The sequence below is a fragment of the Engystomops pustulosus genome, chromosome 3 (assembly GCF_040894005.1).
Source record: "Engystomops pustulosus chromosome 3, aEngPut4.maternal, whole genome shotgun sequence".
NCBI lineage: Eukaryota > Metazoa > Chordata > Amphibia > Anura > Leptodactylidae > Engystomops > Engystomops pustulosus.
In genome coordinates, this window is record NC_092413.1 from 22,484,634 (window position 1) to 22,509,394 (window position 24,761).

At 43.7% G+C, this 24,761-nt stretch overlaps 1 protein-coding gene across 3 annotated transcripts in view; it reads left to right on the forward strand.

The window, feature by feature from the left end:
• Positions 1–24,761, forward strand: part of CAMKMT (calmodulin-lysine N-methyltransferase) — a 265,839-nt gene that overhangs the window by 236,815 nt on the left and 4,263 nt on the right. For all 3 annotated transcript variants that reach the window (XM_072140279.1, XM_072140281.1, XM_072140280.1), the window contains 2 exons: positions 702–765; positions 12,220–12,351. In XM_072140279.1, coding sequence (XP_071996380.1) covers positions 702–765; positions 12,220–12,351 — 196 coding nt within the window. The remainder of the gene's footprint in view (positions 1–701; positions 766–12,219; positions 12,352–24,761) is intronic.

Here is a 24,761-nt window from a genome sequence, read left to right on the forward strand (position 1 = left end):
TAGTAGTATTAGTGTACTACTAGTAGTAGTCTGCTCCTCAATGGTGGTATACATCCAGTAACATGTCAGACACATGAATCTACCATCAATTTCCATAATTATACACTAGGAGTACTTAGTCATAGATCCAGGCACTGTGCATGCACTAATCTTCTTCCTCCTTCCTCTTAGGGTCAACCTTTAAATTTGTGCTAACGAGCCTGGGAGTATTACCAGGGACCCTCAGTGCTGAATCTTCAAAGGCTGCAACACTGTGTAGGAGCGCATTTCCCCCTCTGTACTGCCTTCTTCCAGAGGAGGGAAGGACTCCTGCACAGTCAGAGGAGGGAAGGACTCCTGCACAGTATAACAGCCCGTGAAGCTACAACACAGAGGGGCTCTGGTAATGCCCCTCATAGCCTTTAGCATGATTTTTAAAGTTCATTTTTAGAAGGAAGGAGAACATGGATAACAAATATAAGACGATTACCATAGTCACAGCGCCCCCTGGATCTATGACTATGTGCCCCTGATGGATTTTTGATTTGGTTGATTTAATTTAACGGAGCAGATGATTAACTAGTTATTTGACCTTAATTGAATAGTTATTGGTCTCATTATTGCTGTAAGATGACTTTACTCACTGTAATATTTCTCTCTCTTGTGTCATTAACCTGTCGCCCCCTGGTGTAATCCCCGATGTGTTCTCTTGGGATGGTCAGCCTGTTTCTGGACCAGTACAGATCCTGCCTTGTAGATGCCATAAAGCGATTACTGCGGCCCAGTGTAAGTATGGCTCGTATTTCCTCCTGATCACTGGCTCCAGAATAATTAGTCTGTGCACAATGATTGAGGGAGTAATGGAATGGCAGGATTAATGTCATGTAATACTGTAATACTTATTATGTCCAACTTCAATTGAGTCTTCTAATCTATCAGATTCCTTCCTAATCATAAACCAGGGAAACTTCTCCTCCTCGGCCCCTGATAAGGCGCACAGCGGGGGGCAAAATAAATGAAACCGCTTCAAAGATACAACCAGATTATGATTATTATTTTATTTTATCAAACGCTGTGTAGAGTATTTTTCTTTGATAATGCTGGATTCATGTGAAAGCAAAAATTGGTCATTTTTTTATTGCATTTTTATTGTGTGTGTGTGTTTTTTTGGCATGTCTGCATTACATGTCGCTTGTGTTGTGTGCCAGTCAATATTAAATTTACAGAAATATAGATGTAATTAATTTGGTCATCCCCGCTGTGATACCTCCTGGCAGTCTGCCCTGCGGCTGCTGCTCTGTTGGTCATTAATCTGTGATGTGAGCACTGTGTTACATAGCATGGTATAGAGCAGGAGGAGCCGAGCAGATGGTATATAATGTCCTATCTGCGGGCTGCATGTTATAGAGCAGGAGGAGCCGAGCAGATGATATACACTCACCGGCCACTTTATTAGGTACACCTGTCCAACTGCTCGTTAACGCTTAAAGGGGTATTCCAGGAATCAGCATAATTCATATACAAGTGGGCACTCAAAATATAAGCTAATGTGTAATTAGTTGTTATTTAAAATTTTGCTCCCCTTAGCAGAAAATGCTGGTGACATAGACTGTAATGAAGAATTACAATGCTACCGGCCCTTTAATCAGTCCGTTAATTTCCTCCGCGCGGTCCGTTGCAGGACAGAAGATGGCTGCTGGTCACATGTCCACATCACATGGCCTGTACCTGCCTGGGCAGGTCATGTGATCACCACTACGTTTGGCTGTAGTCGGTTGGTTGCAGTTCATCCAGTATGGTCAGTGTTGTGGTGATGGCAGTTACACATCATTACTATGGTAACGGAGCAAGAAAACCTGCTACATCATCACTGGGAGCAGAGCATAAGAGGGAGGAGGAGTTACTGAGAACTAAAGGATCATGGAACTTGTAGTTTCCAGTGGCGGCCATCTTAGTGATAACTCCACCTACTTTAGGGAGGCCATAAACTTTTTAAATCATAAAATCAAATTATTTAAGCTCTGTTTTGTGACTAATGACATTGAGTAATGTTGTATTCATTTATTTATATCATCAAGGGTTTTTGTGTCAGACGTTCATATTCCCGGAATACCCCTTTAATTTCTAATCAGCCAATCACATGGCGGCAACTCAGTGCATTTAGGCATGTAGACATGGTCAAGACAATCTCCTGCAGTTCAAACCGAGCATCAGTATGGGGAAGAAAGGTGATTTGATGCCTTTGAGCGTGGCATGGTTGTTGGTGCCAGAAGGGCTGGTCTGAGTATTTCAGAAACTGCTGATCTACTGGGATTTTCACGCACAACCATCTCTAGGGTTTACAGAAAATGGTCCGAAAAAGAAAAAACATCCAGTGAGCGGCAGTTCTGTGGGCGGAAATTCCTTGTTGATGCCAGAGGTCAGTGGAGAATGGGCAGACTGGTTCGAGCTGATAGAAAGGCAACAGTGACTCAAATCGCCACCCGTTACAACCAAGGTAGGCAGAAGAGCATCTCTGAACGCACAGTACGTCGAACTTTGAGGCAGATGGGCTACAGCAGCAGAAGACCACACCGAGTGCAACTCCTTTCAGCTAAGAACAGGAAACTGAGGCTACAATTTGCACAAGCTCATCGAAATTGCACAGTAGAAGATTGGAAAAACGTTGCCTGGTCTGATGAGTCTCGATTTCTGCTGCGACATTCGGATGGTAGGGTCAAAATTTGGCGTCAACAACATGAAAGCATGGATCCATCCTGCCTTGTATCAACGGTTCAGGCTGGTGGTGGTGGTGTCATGGTGTGGGGAATATTTTCTTGGCACTCTTTGGGCCCCTTGGTACAACGCCACAGCCTACCTGAGTATTGTTGCTGCCCATGTCCATCCCTTTATGACCACAATGTACCCTGTAACATCTGATGGCTACTTTCAGCAGGATAATGCGCCATGTCATAAAGCTGGAATCATCTCAGACTGGTTTCTTGAACATGACAATGAGGTCACTGGACTCAAATGGCCTCCACAGTCACCAGATCTCAATCCAATAGAGCATCTTTGGGATGTGGTGGAACGGGAGATTCGCATCATGGATGTGCAGCCGACAAATCTGCGGCAACTGTGTGATGCCATCATGTCAATATGGACCAAAATCTCTGAGGAGCTTCCAGCACCTTGTTGTATCTATGCCACGAAGAATTGAGGCAGTTCTGAAGGCAGAAAGGGGTCCAAGCCGTTACTAGCATGGTGTACCTAATAAAGTGGCCGGTGAGTGTATAATGTCCTATCTGCAGGCAGCGTGTTATAGAGCAGGAGGAGCTGAGCAGACGGTATATAATGTCCTATCTGCAGGCAGAATGTCATGGAGCAGGAGGAGCTGAGCACATTGTACATAGTGTCCTATCTGCAGGCAGCATGTTATAGAGCAGGAGGGGTTGAGGAGATTATACATAGTGTCCTATCTGCAGGAAGCATGTTATAGAGCAGGAGGAGCTGAGCAGATTGTACATAGTGTCCTATCTGCAGGCAGCATGTTATAGAGGAGGAGGAGCCGAGCAGATGATATATAATATCTCTTCCTCTCTTAATGGCTACTGCTTATCCCTATAGGTCTCACATTACATGACGCTGAGTCCCAGGGTATAATCCTGTATTGTGGCTCTTCTGACCCTCATTGCATACCCCATCCTTCTCTCTACATCACCCCGCCCCCCCATAGATATAGGCACCCTATGGCGCAAATCTAGTTGCTATGTGCTATTTTTGCTTCCAAATTTGTGCCTATTTGGAAGACCACACCTCCTTTTCGTTAAAACTGACTTTTCCACGCCACCTACTACACCTCTTTGCATAATTGAGCAGGTGCCACTCCATAGACAGAGGAGATGGACTTTTTTCTCGAGCCTCCACCCCATGAAACCAGTGATACAATATGCCAATCACTTGGGAGGTCTTGGCCTAGCACCTCCCACCTGACAGTGAAGAGCCTTATTATCTGTAACAAACAGTGGGTATTGGACCTCCTGTAATATCCAAGAGGTTTGATTTTGGGCAACACATAAAAGGAATTATCTCCGAACCTCTCTGGTATTAACCCTTTCACCCTTATTGGTGGATCTGGACTTCGCTGCAGAGAGATCACAAGGCCGCTACCTCTAGTAGTGGTCCCGGTGTGGAGAGCAGCTGGCACAGAGAGGACAAAAGACGCCGGTGCAAAGCAGCTTGGCCACAGGAGTCAAGACAGTCAGGACAGACAGCAATCCAGCAAAATCCATGTGAAAAGCCGAAGGTCAGTGCCAGGCGGCAGCAGCAGCCGGAGTCCAAAGAACAAGGTAGAGGTCAGGGTCAGGCCAAGCCGGGGTCTTTAACCGAGCAGAATACGGTCACACAAAGAAGGAACAGAGTCAGGAAACGAAGCTGGGGGTCAAACACAGAGAATCCAATACACCTTTACCCGGATCAAAGAACCACAGCAATCAGGCACCTCCCAGTGGGGGGAGGTGCTCTCATCACCAAACGTGTACTCGTCGATGGGGGGCTCCGGCCTTAGAACCCATGAATTGATGGTTAGGAGCAGGATAGTGTGTGAGGACCGGAGCACACAGAGGAGCATGGCGAGAAGCAACAAGTAGGCGGTGAGTATGGCAGGTAACACCATGTCAGACATCGACAGTCTCTGTTACATTATCATGTTGGGTGCCAAATACTATAATAATTTTGCTTGGAGAATGGTGGGAGGTGGAGAATTCTCGCCTGAGGATACAAATTATTGCAGTTGATACAGGTGGTAAAAGGTCATCATTAATTCAAGCCAAATACCTTTCTAGTTTAACCACACCCCCTTGTCTGAATAAATAGTATCTTAAACATATCACTGAAGTGGCGCACTGCATGTAGACCTTTTGTGGGGCTGATTGGGCCCGAATTGTGGTGCGAAAAAATCTCTCCTCTTACGTACAGAAGAGCGGACTTCTCTATGGGTCCGGCATTCAGGTTCAGCCACCTGTTCCAGAACATATTGCCTGACTGGTTATTCCGGAATTGACTCCCCTAGCAACGACCCAAGAACTTCCCCATGGCCAATCATAGCCATGACTATGTGCGTCAATTTGACGGACTGGCCGGACTTGGTGTTTGGCCACCAATCCGGAAATATCATAGCCAATAAATCAATGTCGGGGTCAGGCGGCCGAACCCAATTATCAGGTCCGCTCTTCTCTACTCTGCTAATAACAAGGTTTGTTACTTTAGTAATTTGCATGTACCTTTACCTTATGTTGGTAACTGAGCCGAGCACTAGGTGGGGGATGAGACATGTCACCCTCTTGACTTTGGCACGTTCCGCACATTCGCTCGTTATGGGATGACTTCCATCACTTTTAGTTGGTTGCGGATTGATTCACGGGTTTACATTAGGCTTTTGTGAGTCAATACTTGGATACATATTTTTTTTTGAGAAACGCAAACATTGCCTGAGCTGTTACTGTCTATGGATACAGCCCCATAATACATTTGGCATGTGAGCGAGTCCGGGGTTAGGGAAGACGCACCTTGGATATCTTAGTATGTGGTGTTTGCAGAGAGAAGGCTTACATTTTAATGGATTATTTAATGCGCGGATTACCCGTCACTGTATTCGGCAGCACTTTGTTCTGTCTTGTATCAAAGCGTAAGGCCGTGTTTGTTTTTGCTTTGTGCTAGCGGGGAGGTTTTTGTTTAGAACGCACCTCGAAAAACACAAAAACTGTCAGTGTAGCTAATGGCCTTCTATTATGTATGAACATGTGTTCCGGGCTGGGGTGCTGTACAGGTGCTGCTCTATTTTTGGGAACCCTTAGTGCAGGCACAGGATAGTAAGCTTCATAACCAGGTTTTAGTGTTACAATTTAGCCCGCTAGAAGCTGTTTCTGTGAACTAGCCGTTTTTCTGGGCTAAAAATATTGATAACATAGAACAGGTTCTCCATATCAGGTCGGTGCAGGTCCATCACTCAGCACCACCACAGATCAGGAGATAAACAGAGATTGGAATAGGAAGCAGACAGCGCCGTTCTCTATGTAGTGGACAGAACAGGTTCCTGCAGATCAACTCCTATTCTTTTGGCTCCCTCAGTGCACAGTAGCCTGCTGCTCAGTGCAGCAGCGCTATACAGACCTTGCAAGGCAGTCCATTGAGTGAGGCAACTGCGCATGCGCAAGCGTTCCCAAGAGTTGGGTGACATCACTCTCAAGAACCGCTGAATCCAAGAGAGGGGGCGGGATCGGAGCAGAAAGCGCAGAGAAGCGCCGAGCGACCTGTGTGACGGCGCTCATTTGCATAAAAAATTAAGCTGTTCTAAGTGGTAGATTTCCTTTAACCCCTTAAGGACGCAGCCATTTTACAGCTTAAGGCTCAGCCCGATTTTTTGGATTCTGACTTGCTTCGCTTTATATGGTTATAACTTTTGAACACTGTTACTTATCAAAACGATTCTGAGATTGTTTTTTCCCCACATGTTGTACTTCATTTTAGTGGTAAATTTTGGCAGATAAGTTTTGCGTTTATTTACAAAAAAAAGAAAATATGATAAATTTTTTGAAAAATTTGCCATTTTCGAAATTCTAAATCATTGCGTTTTCAGGCAGATGATTTACCAGCTAAATAAGTTGCTGAATAACATTTCCCATTTGTCTACTTTACATTTTCATAATTTCTGAAATATCTGGATAATTTATTTTGACGTCACGCGGCTTACAAATAGAATAGCGCTTTTCCGGATTTTCAGAATTGACTATTTTGGGGATAAATACAGTTTTGAATGAAATTTTACATATTTAGCATCAAAACCCCCTATATAATCTACCCATTTTCAAATCTGCACCCCTCAAGCTATCAGAAACAGCTTTTACGAAGATTGTTAACCCCTTGAGATCTTCATAGTAATTGAATCAAAATGGAGGTGAAATTTAGAATGGTCAAATTGTTCCCTTATACGTTCATTTAGCACCAAAATTTACACATTTCCAAAATATAAAAAGAGAAAACCCACCATACAATTTGTTCTGCAATTTCTCCTGAGTACAAAGACCCCCCACATGTGGCCGTTACTTGTTTTATGGGGGCACAGCGAGGCGCAGAAGGGAAGGAGCACCCTGCAGCTGCCAGGATTTTAGTTTCCTCATTGGCCCCTTTTGAAGGCTATAAAATTTTCGCTTTTTCGTTATTGGGGCCATGTGACGGCATTTTTTTTGCGGGATGAGATGCTTTTTCCATTGTTACCATTTTGGGGTTGGTATCACCTATTGTTGAAAATTTAGGAACTTTTTTTGAGGGCAGGAGTAGAAAAGCATCAATTCTGTACTGGATTTTTGACTTTTTTTTTTTTGGTGTTCACCGTATAGCCTAATAATCCTGTTATCTTTATTCTATGGGTTGATACGATTACGGGGATACCAGACATGAATATATTTTCTTACGTTTTACTAAATTTGTCAAACAAAACCCTAATGTGGGGAAAAATCTATAATTTTTGTATTGCCATCTTCCAAGTGGCATAACTTTGTTACGTTTTTGGCTACGGAGCTGGTTGATGGCTTGTTTTTTGCGGGACATGTTGTACTTTGCACCAGTATCATGTCTGAGTACATATGGTTTTTTTGTCGCATTTTATATCATTTTTTGTGGGATTGAAAAGGTAAAAATCATAATTTTTGGAGGGTTTATACCAGTTTTTTTTTACGGCGTTTATCGTGGGGGTTCAATAATGATTTACTTTTATTCTACGGGTTGTTACGGACGCGGTGATACTATATATGTGGGGTTTGTGTTATGATTTAGACTTTTTTTTTGAGTTATATGTCTCTTTATATGTTTTGGGGGTTTGGGGCATTTTTAGTGATTTATGACTTTATTTTTTTATTGAATAACTTTTTTTTTTACTTTTTCACTTTTATACCATGGGACATGAAGAAGCAATCATCTGATTGCTTCTTCATGATAATATTCTGCAATACTCATACTCACAGACGCCATCTTACTGGCAATTCTTGCTAGTAACTCTGGGGTCCAGATCGGACCCCAGAGTTACTATAGCAACGATCGGCGCCCCCCGAAAACGGTTCGGGGGGGCCGATCGTGGGGGAAAGACCCCCCAGATACTTGTTAGATGCCGCGGTCGCGCTGACCGCGGCATCTAACGGGTTAAGCACCCGCGATCGGAGACAACTCCGATCGCGGGTGTTACACTGGGGTGCCGGCTATTAGTTACAGCCGGCACCCCGTGTTTCCCGATGCCGGTTCGGCTCTGATCCAGAGCCGAGCCGGCATAAGCGCCGTGGCGGATATATCCGCCACTGAGCGCTAAGTCACTGCGCTCCGTGGCGGATATATCCGCCGCGGAGCGTGAAGGGGTTAATAACCCCTGAATGTTTATCAAGTGATTCCACATTCCTGATTCCTTACTTTAGTAATGTGTGCAGACTTTCTGTGATTCTTTGTTTATATGTCTGAGCTGAAGCTATCAAAAGAGGGAAAGGTACATCCCCGCTTAAAAAAATGTAACATATTAATATACTTATATATATATATATATATATATATATATATATATATATATACAATACATAGTCATACAGCATAATTATACATACAGTATACACACACGACATATTCATATACAGCATATACACACATATACATACAACACCATATACACCCATGCAGCATATACATGAGCAGCAAATACACACATGCATACCATACCATATACAGACATACAGCATATACACACACATACAGTACCATATACACCCATGCAGCATATACACACACATACATACAATACCATATACAGACATACAACATATACACACACAAACTGTATATATACTCACATACTGGGGCTTATTTACGAAGGGTCCGCGGACACACTTTTGTTGGACTTTCCTACGTTTTCAGGTTTTGCACGGCTGTGACAGGTATTTAATTTGGGTTTGAGCTTTCATGCGACAGAAATTGGAGGGCGTGTCGTCGGACGATCCGACTGATTCGGACTGAGGGATTTCACTTTCAAATTGTGTCATAAGATCTAGCACTTACATGCACCAAGAAGAAGAAGGACCTGAGCGGGGAAGCCACACATGCAGGGCGCACAGTCTTAGTAAATCGCGGAACAACGCATTATCGTCGGACGATGCACTTTCTGTGAACAACTCCGGACAGGTAAGTAAATGTGCCCCAATGTACCATATACAGACATACAGCATATACACAATCTGTAGGCGCTATACAAATAAAGAATTATTATTATTGTTATTTATTATGCACACAAACAGTATATACACACAGACATACAGTACCATATACACCCATGCAGCATATACACACACATACTGCAAATACACACATTCAATACCATAAACAGACATACAGTATACACACACATACAGTATCATATACAACCGTGCAGCATATACACACACATACAGCAAATACACACTTACAATACCATACACACTTACAAATGCAGACATACAGCATATACAAACACATAAATTATATACACACCACATACACCCAATATGCCGGGCCCCATCACACTGTGGGCCCCATAGCAGCTTGAGGTACAGGCACATATAGATGCTGAGGCATGTTTACTAGAACACATTTATTGAAAAATGATTCATATGGTCAATACATGATTCTTTATAGAATACTATATGGGAGCACATTCAGCGGATATTTATGAGGATATTAAGCAGCGTTAATGTATTTCCCATAATGACATTATACTGGCGGGAGGTTCTTAAGGGTGCAGCCTCAGGATCAGCAACGGGTCTGAAGAAAGGGAATTCTAGGAAAAGTGGACGGTACTGTGAAAGGGCCGTGCGTCGCCTGATTTGTTTTCACAATTCTCGCCACCTGTGAAGCCGTTCTGATAGAACACAGGTTTTCACTTTAACTTTGAGATGAAAGGCGTGCTGGTGGTTATGCCGCAATGTGCTGCTAAAGTATATCCCCGCTGTTCTCCATGAATTGATTGTGAGTTTATTTCTCCTTATGCCATAGCTTCTCCGCAGCATTTCACGGATAGACTTTGAGGTTTAATACACAGCGACGCTCGCCACCTGAGAGACAGTTCCGATGGGACACTGAGTTCATCTTCAGCTGCAGGCTGAAAAATAAAAAGATTTTCCCCGGGCCACGCGGGTTAGGTTTTCATTCTTCCGCTTTGTCAGGTTATTATGTATCGCTGCTTCGCTCTGTGAAATGGTCCCGATTGTTATCATATTTTTCACTAGCGTATTACTAGTATTAATACACATTTAGAAGTATCCGCTGTGTTTATGTGTTGGCGGAGTCTCCAGCCGGGGGAACCGGCACACAGGAACGGTATTAACGTGTTTGCTACTTGGCTATAAGTCTGCCTGTAGCATTATGTTTCAGGTTTGTCCTTTTGTTTCAAGCTTATCCTCTGCTACATATAAGTAGAGATTGTGGGCAATTACCGTAGCACCATTTAGGCTCTTGGACAACTAAACCTATAGATCGGGCAAACTCGGAAGAGTGGTGCTCAATGGAGTCTACAAAAATGTATATTTTCTCGAGGACTGGGCCCCTCAAGTTATTATACATTCCTTTGTGTGGATTGGTCCAACAAACAATCAAAAGGAGTCCCTGGGGGCAGCACGGTGGCTCAGTGGTTAAAACTACGGCCTTGCAGTTTGTTTGTTCTTTCCGTGTTGGCAAGGGTTTCCAAAACACACTGGTAGGTTGATTAGATTGTGAGCCCCATTTGGTACAGGGACCGATTTTGGCTGAGCTGCATGTTTTGTGTGCACTATGTAAATAAAGAATTCTTATTTTGATGGGTGACATTGATGGCAGTCTGTGACTATTGGCATCTTAATAATCCCTGTAGACGTGATGACTGGGTTACTTAAAATCCCTGGAATTCTGCTGTCTTTCCATGTCAAGTTTGTCATCCTTCTACAATTCTTCCCCAGTACTTCCTTCAAGAACTGCACCTACTATTTTCCCCATCCAAACAGAAGTAGTCCCTGGTTATGTAAGGCACCTGGTGTTCCTGTCTGCTTTATAATAAAGTTCTGTGGTTGATCTTTTCTGGCCATGACCTTACACTTCCTGCCTTGACCTGATCTCTAACTATGCAGGAACCCTGCTCCGACCTTGGCCTGCGCCTACACCTGCACCTATTTGATTACATTCACATTTGTTCCCTCTAAGCCATGCATCTGTCACCATCAACAGGACTACCCTAAGTAGTTGCAGCCTTGTGGTCTCCCTGCCGTACAGTCCTGACCCCATATGGAGATTAAGGGGTGAAGACCTGGGAGAACCCTTCTACAATGCCCTTGGAATAACTTAAATTGAAACCAATTGGGTTACACACAGGGTCCTCACCTCTGAGTGTTACACTGTTCTATGTTTTGGGATCTTTAAGGAGACTTATTTATGGTACGGAAAGCATTCACCAAAGCATTAGTTGCTTCCTGCATGTTACCTAGAATATTGGTTGTAATGAACTCCGACCATGGTCATGGTGTTAAAAAGTGAAAAATAGTGTTTGTTATTTCATATAGAAATTAAGTACCGGTCCTTGGGTTACACCCTTCTAAGTTGCCGATATCACCGTATCGGAAGGGGTTGTTAGTCTATAAGATTTTCTTTGGTCAAACTTGGTGAGTAACTTTAGCTCAAAGAGAAAGATCCCAAGCAGGATGACTACTTTATAAGATCCATAGGCCCTAATTTGGATTAATCAGGTATGGAGAATCATCAGCAACCGTTGCGGACTACACATGGAAAGTCAACGACTCTAAGACTGTAGCTAGACGGCCATTTTGTAAATGTTCCCAATGTGTTCATTGATTATTGACCTCATAATCGTATGTCTTCTTTTGCTTGATTTAGGGGATTGGTTCAATTAAATCAACTTACTTGGTAGAATAATTAAAGGGGTTGTCCACTCGTAGACAAACCAGGTTGACTTTCTTCCACTCGTATACAGGTTGTGGGGTTTTGCAGGTCATGCCTTACTGTAATGTTGCTCAACTGCAATACCGGGCACAGCCTATGAACCGGTGTGGTGCTGTTTCTAGACCCAGTCTGACTTTTAAAAAAAAAATCTTTGACAACCCCTTTAAGAAAAAAAGTAAGATTCAGCAGGTTCTACTCGTGTTTGGACATCTGCCCAATCGTTCTACAACAAATGTGATTTCATTCTTCCCTATTTCATTCTTCCAGGGGAAAGCGATGGTATTTGCTCCACCAAGAGGGAACACTTTAAACCAGTTTTGCAATCTAGCAGAAGCGGCCGGCTTTTCTATCCAAAGACGTGAAAATTACGACGAGCACATTTCCAACTTCCACTCCAAGGTTGGTTCTCTGCTTGCGATAGATAATACTTTAATCCACATTGCATTTTGGAAAGATCATGGTCTTTTTGGCAGGTAACAAATGTTTGATTAAAGGAGTCCTTAGGTGAGCCGCTTCTAAGCAGCTATTTTTATATGTGATTAGTTTTTGCTGTTACACCGCCCCTTTATCTCTCCAGGTCTAGCCGGGTTTAACATAAGAATCTCTGAGCAGAGTTAACCATAGGGGAGGAAAAAAAAAACCCTAATCATCGACGTCGCCCCTGTTCGTGGTTACGTGTATGACACGATCCAAAGTCAACAAACGGAAAACGGCGGTAAACAAAACAAACCCAAATCTTCAGCTAATCTGAAGGCAAAATGTGCGGAAACAAACAGACGGCCAATGTCTAATTGTGTCATATCATACCTCCAATCCTTATCTCTAGTTGCTTTATGGTCGGGTCACTTGGCAGATTCAGTACGGCTAAATCTCGAAGCAGAATTTCACAGCTGTGAGGTTATATGTCAGAGCGAGGCGCGGCAAGATTTAGGTCACAAGCACTTATCTGTGATTTCTAAGCTTGCTTACATAAAGCCACTGCTCTCTGCTGTACTCGCCGTGTTTGTAGGTAGACGCTAATGAAAAGCGGGATTGGGAAATGAAGGGATGAGTTACAGTCTGCAAAATCGGGGGAAATGGATCATATGTATATGAGACGTAGGTCACTTTCATGAAACGGGTACTTAAAAGATAGGATTATACAGATTACGTTGTCGTGGACAAGAATGTCAAACGTTCTGGCAGTGACTGTACTAATAATGGTACAAAAATAGTACAAGAAGTCCGATCCTGCTGGTTCAGAAAGGGAACCCCCAACCTACCCGTAACATTCAACAAATATTGTAGTTTCACAGGGAATTCCTATTTATATCGGTAGGCGGGCATAACAGTCCTTCTACTTCCTGCCTATTGCATCTCAGGATTAATCACTTGAACAAGACCAAGAGGAACCTACAGGTCGTCAGACCTGCTCGGATTTAAAAAATAATAATAATTTCCTGGAATCTAAATCTAACATTTGATGCATTATGAACCAAACAAACCTTTAGAATGCTGTAGCTGCACTGATGCAGAAACATATCTTGTTTAATCCCTGAATTGAGTGGTTTTTCTGAAAAAACTATTAGAACATTCAGGACCTTGTGAAAGCTGGATTGCAATTAACCTGCGATCCATAAACACATAAGGGCACATTTACTTACACATTCCGTTGCGTCTGCTGATCCGGGATTCCGTCGAGGATTCGGAGCTGCCGCGATTCACTTACAGCGTGCGCCCTATTTCTTGAATGTGTCGCTTCCCTGCTCAGGTCCGCCGAGGTTCACCATCTTCTTCCCTTTGTATGTGAGTGCTGATTTTGCGACACAATGTGAATTTTAAATTCCGCGGTTTGTCTGAATCAGTAGGGTTGTCCGGCGGCCACACCCCCCAATTTGTGTCGCATGAAAGCCGGCGCTGACGGACCCTTAGTTAATGTTACCCATTATGTGGAGCTTCCTGAACTGTCCAGACAGGACTAATCCACCTGAGACGGATCACTCATACACAGCAGCTGGGGGATGGTGCATCGATTGATTACTTCTGCTTGTCAGGCACAACACAGTGATTACATCGTTCTGAGGAGCAGTGCATAATTAGGGTAAGAGGAGAAGCGTCGGGGCAGCCACAAGAGCAACAGAGTCTCATAATCATAATTTCATAGTTGTTTTTTCACCCAAACCACTCAACTCAGGGAATAAACAAGATATGTTTCAGCATCAATGTAGCTACAGCATTCTCAAGGTATGTTTGGTTCATAATGCATAAAATCAAATAGTAGATTTCCTTTATTGCTGCTTGGGGTGACCGGGTCATATACAATGGCTCCCCAGATGCTCACACCAGCAGGGGGCAGTCTGTTACTTCATAACAAGGACACTTTAACCCCTTAACGCTACGGCGCAGAGGTATAAGGGATGTATGAAGAGGGCTCACGGGCTGAGTCCTCTTCATACAAAGGTGGGGGTTTTTGCATTTTGCAGAAAACCCCCACCGCTAATAACCGCGGTCGGTGCTTGCACCGATCGCGGCTATTAATCATGTGATTGCCGCGCGGGCGCCGCCATCTTTAATGCGATCGGTTGCCATGGTAGCCTCGGGTCTTCTTTTGACACGAGGCTACATGGCTTCTGCAGATTCGTTACAATGAGCCAGTGGCTCATTGTAATGAATTTGCTGCAAAAATGCCATATATTGCAATACAGAAGTATTGCATTATATGGTAGGAGCGATCTGACCATCTAGGGTTAATGTACCCTAGATGGTCTAAAAAAAAAGTGAAAAAAAAAGTTTAAAAAATAAAAAAAATTAATAAAATATTAAAAATATTAAAATCGCCCCCTTTCCCTAGAACGGATATAAAACATAATAAACAGTAAAAATCACAAACATATTAGGTATCGCCGCGTCCCAAAATGCCCGATCTATCAAAATATAAAAACGGTTACGGGCGGCGGTGACCGTCGAGGCGGGAAATGGCGCCCAAATGTCCGAAATGCGACTTTTACACCTTTTTACATAACATAAAAAATTAAATAAAAAATGATCAAAATGTCGCACAGACCTCAAAATGGTAGCAATGAAAACGTTGCCTCATTTCGCAAAAAATGACCCCTCACACATCTCCGTGCACCAAAGTATGAAAAAGTTATTAGTGTCAGAAGGTGGCAAAAATTTTTTTTCTTTTTTGTACACATTCGTTTCATTTTTGAAAATGTATTAAAACTCAATAAAACCTTTATAAATTTGATATCACCGCGATCGCACCGAACCAAAGAATTAAGTAGGCGTGTTATTTGGAGCGAAGTGTGAAAGTCGTAAAAACTGAGCCCACAAGAACGTGGCGTGCGGTTTTTTTTTTCCATTTTTCCACATTTGGAATTTTTTTTCAGCTTCGCAGTACACGGCATGTTAAAATAAATAACATTACGGGAAAGTAAAATTTGTTACGCACAAAATAAGCCCTCACACAGGTCTGTACACATAAAAATGAAAAAGTTATGGATTTTTGAAGTTGGAGAGCGAGAAATGAGCCGAAAAACCCTGCGTCCTTAAGGGGTTAAACATGTTCACTACAGGCCTCCATCCTTGAAAATGACTATTGACAGATCCCAAACATAACATGGCTCTAGACTGTTTAAGCCCCGGTTTCTCTATTTACGATGCCGCCGGTAATTTCGGCAGTGGTGATTGGCTGTCTTTCAGTTGGAGTGTTTTTGTTTTCTTTCTTTTTTTTTTTGTCAATGAGTCTATATCTACCCTATTTAGGGCACTTGGTATTGACCATAGTGACCTAGTTATCTGTATTTATATGGTTTACTCAACATAAGTTGTAAGGAAAGTTTCTGTTATTGTAGTGTTTTATGTCTGGCAAGAAAGCGAGGTATTGATTTGTACCACTTTCCCTTGGTAGAGGTTTATATTCATCCACTGCTCGGTATAGACCATGTATACGCCCACACGTCCTATTTATAGGATTTCGTCTGTACCTGGATAGCTCCAGAACATACGTGTAACCGAAATGGCTAACCCACTAAAATCCCAAGAATTTTAGGACCCGTCACTGCAAAACTACTTCCATTTGGTAACATTTTTCTCTATTTTTATGCCTTTACCGCTATTTTCTTCAGTGATAATAATTCATCACGGGACGGAGAGTGATTATTGGATATATAAAATCGTTACTACCGTGAAATCGGCACCCAACGATAACGTCCTTCATTAATAATTTGGCTTTGTAGATTGTCATTACTTCATAAAGCCAAGTGTCAATAGACTTATTAATATGACAGCTATAATCAATAGGCACTCTCACGGGATCGCACCGCTGCCGAGACGCCACAACACGGAGGATAGTGTTGATGCAAGCTCGAATGAATGGGGCTATTGTATTTATTTTTAGCACGTTTTTATTTATTTTTTTCTCCATTTTTTTTGATGTGCCAACAAAAATGTTTACTTCTTTAATCAACTTTTCTTTCGAAAAAATATTTTCTGTAATGTGTTAAAATTTCAAAGGGGGTTTCCTCTACATAGAATTGGATGACCTGTCTTTAAAATCAGGTCATTAAGGGTTTAACACCATAAACTGCCATGATCCGTTCTTGCAAAAGGTCACGGCATTTGGACGTAGGTTGTGGTTTCTTCTCTCCTTCTATTGCATAGTGGTGGTGCTTGGTATTGCACCTCACTATTTGAACAAGACTGAGCTACAACCAGTCTACGTGGTCAATAGATGGGACATCACAGACCTGGAGAGAAGAAGTGGATTGCGGCTACTTTGAGCAGCTATTCACTGAGAGTTTGGGGTTTGGCCCCCTCTCATCTAATATTGATGATCTAGGGCAGTGGTGGAGCATCTATGGCATGGGTGCTAGAGGTGGCACTCAGAGTCATTTCTGTGGCACCCAGCCGTCACCCCAGACAGGTTGAGTGACTGAAGGCATCATCTTGCAGTCCTGGGTAGCCCAAGATGTGCAGCGTTCAGCTCTAATTTACAGCAGCACTTCCTGGGTTTTGTGGGACTGCAGGCGGAGCAAGGAGGTGTGGACAGGGCTGGATTATCACTAGACCTTTCCCGCAATTCTTCCTGTTCAAAGGGAGCCTGGAGGGAAACTATAACGGTAATCCAAATTCCCCTCATTTCATAACTACAGGGGTAGCAGCCATAACAGCTGCTATGGGGCCCTCAGAGTCAGGGGGCCCTGCCATCCAACCTTCCACACTAAAGAATGTAGGATGTCCACCATTATTTACAGTGTACATGGTGTGTACATGCTGTATACATGTGTATATATGTTATGTAGCGGTGTTAATACTGTATACATGTGTATATATGATATATATATGCTGTTTGTGAAATAATATGATGTATATATATTATAAGGGGGATATTTATCAGGGCTTCTTTGCCTGAAGTATTCAAAAATGCTAGCTTATTGCTAGCACTTGCAATTATTTTTCCCAATCCGCCACCTTCACACCAGGGTGGTGTGGAGGGGGGCGTGGCCGTCTAGGTGGTGGTCACGGAAGGCGGGGAGTGGCCAATGCGGGGTGTTCCTGTCCCGACACCCACACACTCACTCGAGCTGGTGAATCCTTAAGATGCCAATAGAATTGAAAGCTGTGACAGAGCAGGGAGCAATAAGTATACATTAAATTGCTCTGTCAGCATAAATAAGTCGTATTTGGCTGTAGGTTGGGCACTCGACCTCTAAAACGTTCGCCATCACTGACCAAAGGGGTCCATTAATATGTTAACTGCAAAAGAAATCGCTGTAAACATTTCTACCCCAGGTTTCTATCAGAGCAGGTACCCCAATATCAATATAGTATCATATACAGTAGAACCTTAGATTGAGAGCATAATTCATTCCGAAAACGTGCTTGTAATCTAAATCTCTGGTATATCAAAGCAAGTTTTGCCTTGTGAACACTTTGAAACACAGACAATTTTGTAAAAAAACAGGCTTGTCTTGCGGATGAAGTTACTTGTAATCCAAGATTCCACTGTAATTGATTATTAAGATTTATATTATATCACTCCCTAGCAATAACGTTCCACCTCTCTGTCCCATCCCTCCTTCAGTCAGAACCGGGTTTAGCAACATGTGATCAGGGGACTGGATTCAGCATTTTGTGATCAGGGGACTGGATTTAGCATCTCGTGATCAGTGGACTGGATTCTTGCTGCTGTACTGAAGAAATCCAGCCCCCTCAGTCACAATAGGGTATATGAAGTTGTCAAATAATGCCTTAGGGCAGCGATGGCAAACCTTTTGGAGACAGAGTGCCCAAACTAGAACCAATACCCATTTATATGTCACAAAGTGCCAACATGACAATTTAAGCAGTAACTTATTGGACCCTGCTGTATCACAGGTTTCATTCGTATTGGTGTCCGGAGTTCCCGAATACAATAGAAAGATGATGGAGAAATTTGGATTGTAACTTCCTTCCAGGGTCCCCTGAAGAGAAAGGATCAGGGGACCCAGAGCAGGAGCTTCAACGACAACCCATATCTATCCACACCTTCTCACTCCTCCTGGCTGGCAGCCAAGGATATTGCTTTAAAATGGCGCTGAGCATGGCACATCCTGGGCTGTCTTGGACCACAAGAGGAAGCCCTGAGTTCTGTCTGGCAAACTCTCTGTTGGCAGGAAGGCCTGGGTGCCCACAGAAAGGGCTCTGAGTGGCACCTCTGGCACCAGTGCCATAGGTTCGCCACCACTGCCTTAGGGGAATAGATTTCTTGCTGATAACCTGAAGAGATCCAGCCCCCTCTGTCACCGCATGGTATATGGAGTTGCCAAATAATGCCTTGGTGGACAATATTTCTTGCTGCTATCTTGGAGAGATCCAGCCCCCTCAACCTTTATGTATCTGCGCCCAAATTTTTTTTTACCAGGGACCGGGCCAGGTAACCCCTTTTATAATGGTAACTGGGAAAATAAAATTGTGTGCCCCGCAAATAGTCCATATAATAGTCCATAATACCCATTTATCTATAGCCTCCACACACCTATAATGTCTTTGGGCTTTTCACTGTAAGGAAAAATACACATACCACATATACGCAAGTGTAAATCGAGGTACCTTATTTTACCACCAAAAAACTGGGAAAACTTGACCTTGAGTATAAGCCTGGGGTGGGAAATGCAGCTGTTACTCTTTAATAACATGTCCAGTAGTGGCCTCCCTTCACTAATAAAATGTTCAGCAGCGGCCTCCCATCACTACTAACATGTCCAACGGTGGCCTCCCCTCATTAATAAAATGTCAAGCAGTGGCCTCCCCTCACTAGTAACATGTCCAGCAGTGGTCTCCCTTCACTAATAACATGTCCAGCAGCGGCATCCCCTCACTAATAACATGTCCAGCAACGGCCTCCCCTCATTAATAACATGTCCAGCTGTGGCCTCCCCTCACTAATAACATCTCCCAGCAGCATCCCCTCATTAATAACATGTCCAGCAGCGGCATCCCCTCACTAATAACATGTCCAGCTGCGGCCTCCCTCATTAATAACATGTCCAGCAGTGGCCTCCCTTCACTAATAACATGTCCAGCAGTGGCCTCCCTTCACTAATAACATGTCCAGCAGCTGTCTCCACTCAATACTATCATGTCCCACAGCGATCTCCCCTGATTAATAACATGTCTAGCAGTGGCACCCCTTCACTAATAACATGTCCTCCAGCATCAGCCTCCCTTCACTAATAACATGTCCTCCAGCATCGGCCTCCCTTCACTAATAACAAGTCCAGCAGTGGCCTCCCTTCACTAATAACATGTCCAGCATTGGGCTCCCCTCATTAATAACATGTCCAGCAGCAGCCTCCCCTCACTAATAACATGTCCCAGCAGCAGTCTCCCCTCATTAATGACATGTCCTGCAGAAGCCTCCCCTCACTAATAACATGTCCAGCAGCAGCCTACTCTCATTAATAACATGTCCAGCAGTGGCCTCCATTCACTAATAACATGTCAGTGGCCTCCCTTCACTAATAACATGTCCAGCAGAGGCCTCCCCTTACTAATAACATGTCCAGCAGCAGCCTCCCCTGCCCTCACTAATAACATGTCCAGCAGTGGCCTCCCTTCACTAATAACATGTTCCAGCAGTGGCCTCCCTCACTAATAACATGTCCAGCAGAGGCCCTCCCTCATTAGTAACATGTCCAGCAGCGGCCTCCCTTCACTTGTAACATGTCCCAGCAGCCGCCTCCCATTACAGGGCAGTGTGGTGGCTTAGTGGTTAGCAGTACAGCCTTGCAGCACTGGGGACCTGGGTTGAAGTCCCAGGGTCAACATCTGCAAAGAGTTTGTATGTTCTCTCCGTGTTTGCGTGGGTTTCCTCCGGGTCCTCCGGTTTCCTCCCACACTCCAAAACCTACTGGTAGGTTGATTAGATTGTGAGCCCCATTGGGGGCAGGGATCAAATTGTGTAGCGTAATTTGTGTGCGCTATATAAATAAAGGAATTATTAATAATATATTCAGCAGCTGCCTCCCCTCACTAATAACAAGTCCAGCAGTGGCCTCCCTCATTAATAAAATGTCTGCAGCAGAGCCCCCCCAATGAAATGTCAGCAGCAGAGCCGTCCAATGCATGCCCAAGCGGTGCTTCCCCCCCACACTGAAACATCCCCAGCAAGCTGTCACCCATAAAATGTTCTCAGCAGTGCTCCCCTCCATATGGAATGGACGCAGCAGAGGCCCCCCGGAAATGTCCCTTACAGTGCTCCCCCCATATGAAATATCCATAGTGGAGTATAAAGAAAGCACTTACCTCCGGCACTCCTCTTCACCTTGCAGCTTCCCAACAGTGCATGCAGGCACGTCTATGCTCCCTACTGCGTGCATTCGCTATGATGTCATCAGCCGGCGACAGGGCCGCATCAGAACAGGTGCATGCGGCAGAGAGCATAGACGTGCGCAGGAGGTAAGTTCCGATTCATATTTTTCCCCAAAGTCAAATATACCAGTGGTCTTCACCGCCGGACCACGGCCCTGGACTGGGTGTTCCACTGCCTGGTCTTGGGCCCCGGCCTGGCGGTTGGAGACCGCTGCCTAAGGGGACTAGATTTTTGCCGCTATCCTGAAAGATCCGGTCCTTCAGTCAGAGCCGGGTGTACCAAGTTACCAAATGGTGCATGTGCAAGTGCGCACAAATTTTTAATGTTGATGCATGAGTTCATAGCAAAGGGGCCCAATGAGGCTCTGTCGCACAGGGGCCTACTGATACCTGGAGCTGACCCTGTAAATGACAATTGCAGATATAACTATTCAACATATTTCTGATAATTCTCCTTTTTTTACTGTTAGTTTGGGATTTAATAGGACCTTGCTAGAAGGCGCCGGGTCTGGCGGTGTAGACACATCGATACAAAAGCCGTCGCTGTCTTTTCTTGAGGGAAGCTAGATCTTATATCATGTATGGAGCATTTTTATTTGATCCGGGTGCACTCCGCACAAATGATTAATTAGCGCCGAACAATAGACCGCCAAGTTTTGGCACATCAAATAAAGAAAAAAATCATGTCGCTATCAGCCCTCCATATCTACATAGCGCTAATTGAATGGATCTATTAATTAGTTTTTATACAGTTATTAAAGATAATAAGCGCGCTGAATAGAAAGCGTCTAATCTCTTTTTTTTCTTCAGTCTGCCCAGAAATATACTGTACGTAGAAAGAACAGCTCCGTACATTCCAGATCATCAAGTACAATTATGTAAAGTTCAAGATATTTTACATTGTGCTGCGACTTTTATCGCGTGGGGTTTGTTGTTTCGGAATAATAAGATTCATTAAAGGGGTTGTAAAAGATTAGAATAAAGGACCGTTTTTATATCCGTAGAAACAGCGCCACACTTGTCCATGGGCAATTCTGGTGTTGCATCTAAGACATCTCATGCAGCCCTGCACTGGTTTTGTGGGGAATCAAGGAATCAATTGGGGGAGGGGGTGGAGGACGTAATACTTACCTCTCCAGGGGTGTTCCTGATTCCAGCTGCGACCACTCATTTTCATTTTCGGGTTGTTAATCATCTCCTATGTGACGTCTAGACCAACTCCTACTCTCAGAATTCCAGTTCATGACTTAGACATTATGTCCCCAATAAATACAAAGTCCTCTAGGACGGCCCATTAGGATTGGAAGAACCAGAAAAGGTGGTCACAGATTCTGCAGGGGTAGTTACAGCGTTTTCCTCTGTTTTCCCCCAAATGCTATCCCTTCGAGTGATTTAATCCCCCCTAAATAAACATATTTTTTAAATCTGCTAATAGAAAGCATCCATCCCTATATTATTCCTTCTCCTGCCTTTGCCTCATGCCTCAAATTTTAACATTCTGTTCACTAATTTATCTCACCATGTATTCAAATCAACCTATATGAGTCCAATCTGCGTCTTTTTCAGTCCTCATTTCGGCATATCACACACAGCCAACGTCTTTATCAACTTCCCCAATTACCCTTCCTCAGGAATTCTCTTCAGTGGGTCACACACAGGCAACCTCTCCATCGACTCCCCCAATCACCCTTCCTCAGGAATTCTCTTCAGTGGGTCACACACAGCAAACCTCTCCATCGACTCCCCCAATCAGCCTCCCTCAGGAATTCTATTCAGTGAGTCACACACAGAAAACCTCTCCCTCAACTCACCCAATCAACCTCCTTCAGGAATTCTCTTCAGCGAGTTACACACAGCCAATGTCTCTCTCAACTTCCCCAATCCCCTTTTCCTCAGGAATCCTCTGCAGTGAGTCAGACACAGCCAATGTCTCCCTCAATTTCCCTAATTACCCTCCTTCAGGAATTCTCTTCAGTGAGTCACACACACCTAAAGTCACTCTCAAGTCCGACATTCCCCCCCTTCCTTAGAAATTCTCATTAGCAAGTCTCTCACAGCTAATGTCTCTTTCATTCTTGAAGGAGGGTTAAATGGGGGAGCTGAGGTGAGTGAAGATAAAAATGCCGGGTCTCCTGGCACGGTGCCGGACACTTTTTTTTTTTTTAAGTGATTTTATCCAGATCTGAGCTGTGTCTTCAGTAGGAAGTCTGAAAACATCTGTGTGTTTAATGGTGAAAACCTGATGACAGGTTCCCTTTGAGAAGAATTTGAAATGTAGGTTCACCTTTATTATATGTATAGATACTTAAAAAAGCATTATTTGGGGGGGGGGGGTTCGTGTGGTGACGGGTTCCCTATAATGAATGCATTGACATCCTTACATCCCTACATTTTCCACCAACACGGTTGCTTGTGTGTAGCCTATACATTCACCTATCTGGCACCGCTGGAAATTACACAGACAACTTATATGAAAGAACAGGATCACCGATTTAAAAGTTGTCCCCCATTTACTGGATATTAGAGATGATGTAGTATAAAGCGGATCAGTTGCTTATGAATAGACAACATGCGCCAAACTTTCGACAAAAAGTAGACCAAATAATGTGATATTTCTGCTGGATTTTAAGGCTGCCCAAAGTTTGCAAAGTTTGAGGCCCCTTTCACGCTGACGTTGTGAAGACGTCTAAGGCCGGGTATACATCCCCATAGACACCTATGGCACCCAGTATGGTGACCACACACATGTGTTTACGACGGGGCGCGATGACTCGCCATGGAGAGGGCTACCACCAGGCAGGAATGAGTCCATAGAGATACATTGGGACATTGGCTAGCTGTTTAATAGGCGAATAGTACACAAAAACCACTTCCTTTGGCACGAGGACTAAATCTTAGACAGAATTAGTAAATTTATGTTAAAGGGGCAGTTCCAAGTTTTACAAATCACCTATCATTAGAATAGATCATCATTTACAGATGCTAACAGAAGTGCGTGTGGTGCTTCCATGGGGTCTGCTGCCACTTCACTGGGCGACCCCTTTAAGGAGGCTACAATTTGAATGGTACCTTCTGCTAAAATAAAGATTTCCCATTGGAAACGGGAGCACATTCACGAGATAGGTGTGACACTCATATTTACATCACAAATGTCTAAAATAAGAATAGCCCTTTAATTTGATGATTTCCAACATGACCTGGTGAGGTATGTTGCCATTGGTTGAAGTTATTAAAATCAGATTAAGCAATTATTTGTATGTAACATTCTGACGTGAGCTTTACTGCCCATATGGGTTACCGTGAGTAACTGTAAATAAGAACCAGAATGGCTACGGTGGTTGTTACCAGAGCCCCTCCATGCTGTAGCTCAACAGGCTGCTACAGTGTCCAAGGAGCACTTCCTCCTCCTGCCGATCGATGAAACTTCCTCTGCTGTATTGAGATTACATTACACAGAGGGAAGAAGTGCTATGGGAGTAGAGTGGGAGACAGTATAACAGTCTGTGAAGATGTAGCATGGAGGAACTCTGGTAACACCCCCAGGAATGCATTTGACTGATTAGCATAATTTTAACAAATATAAGAAGATTACCACAGTCACGGTGCCTGGTTCTATGAGTACGTGTTTTGATGGTAGATTTCCTTTAAATGTTTTCTCCAGTAATAGGAGGCCCTATCCACAGGGGTCTCAGTGATGGGACCCCCAGTGATTATCTATTTAAAGTGCTAATTAAAATATTGAACCTATAAGTAGTCATTTTCGGCTTTGGCGGGCCTAACTGCATTGTCTTATAGCAACCAATCCAACCCCCACCACCTCCCACTTTGACCCTCACCTATAAATTAAATCCTTAGTTCTGAGAATTTTTCTAGTATTTTAAAGGAAATCTCCCATCAAAATCCATCCTGATAAACCAGGGACATTACTCATAGATCCAGGCACCGGGACTGTGGTAATATCATATTTGTTATCC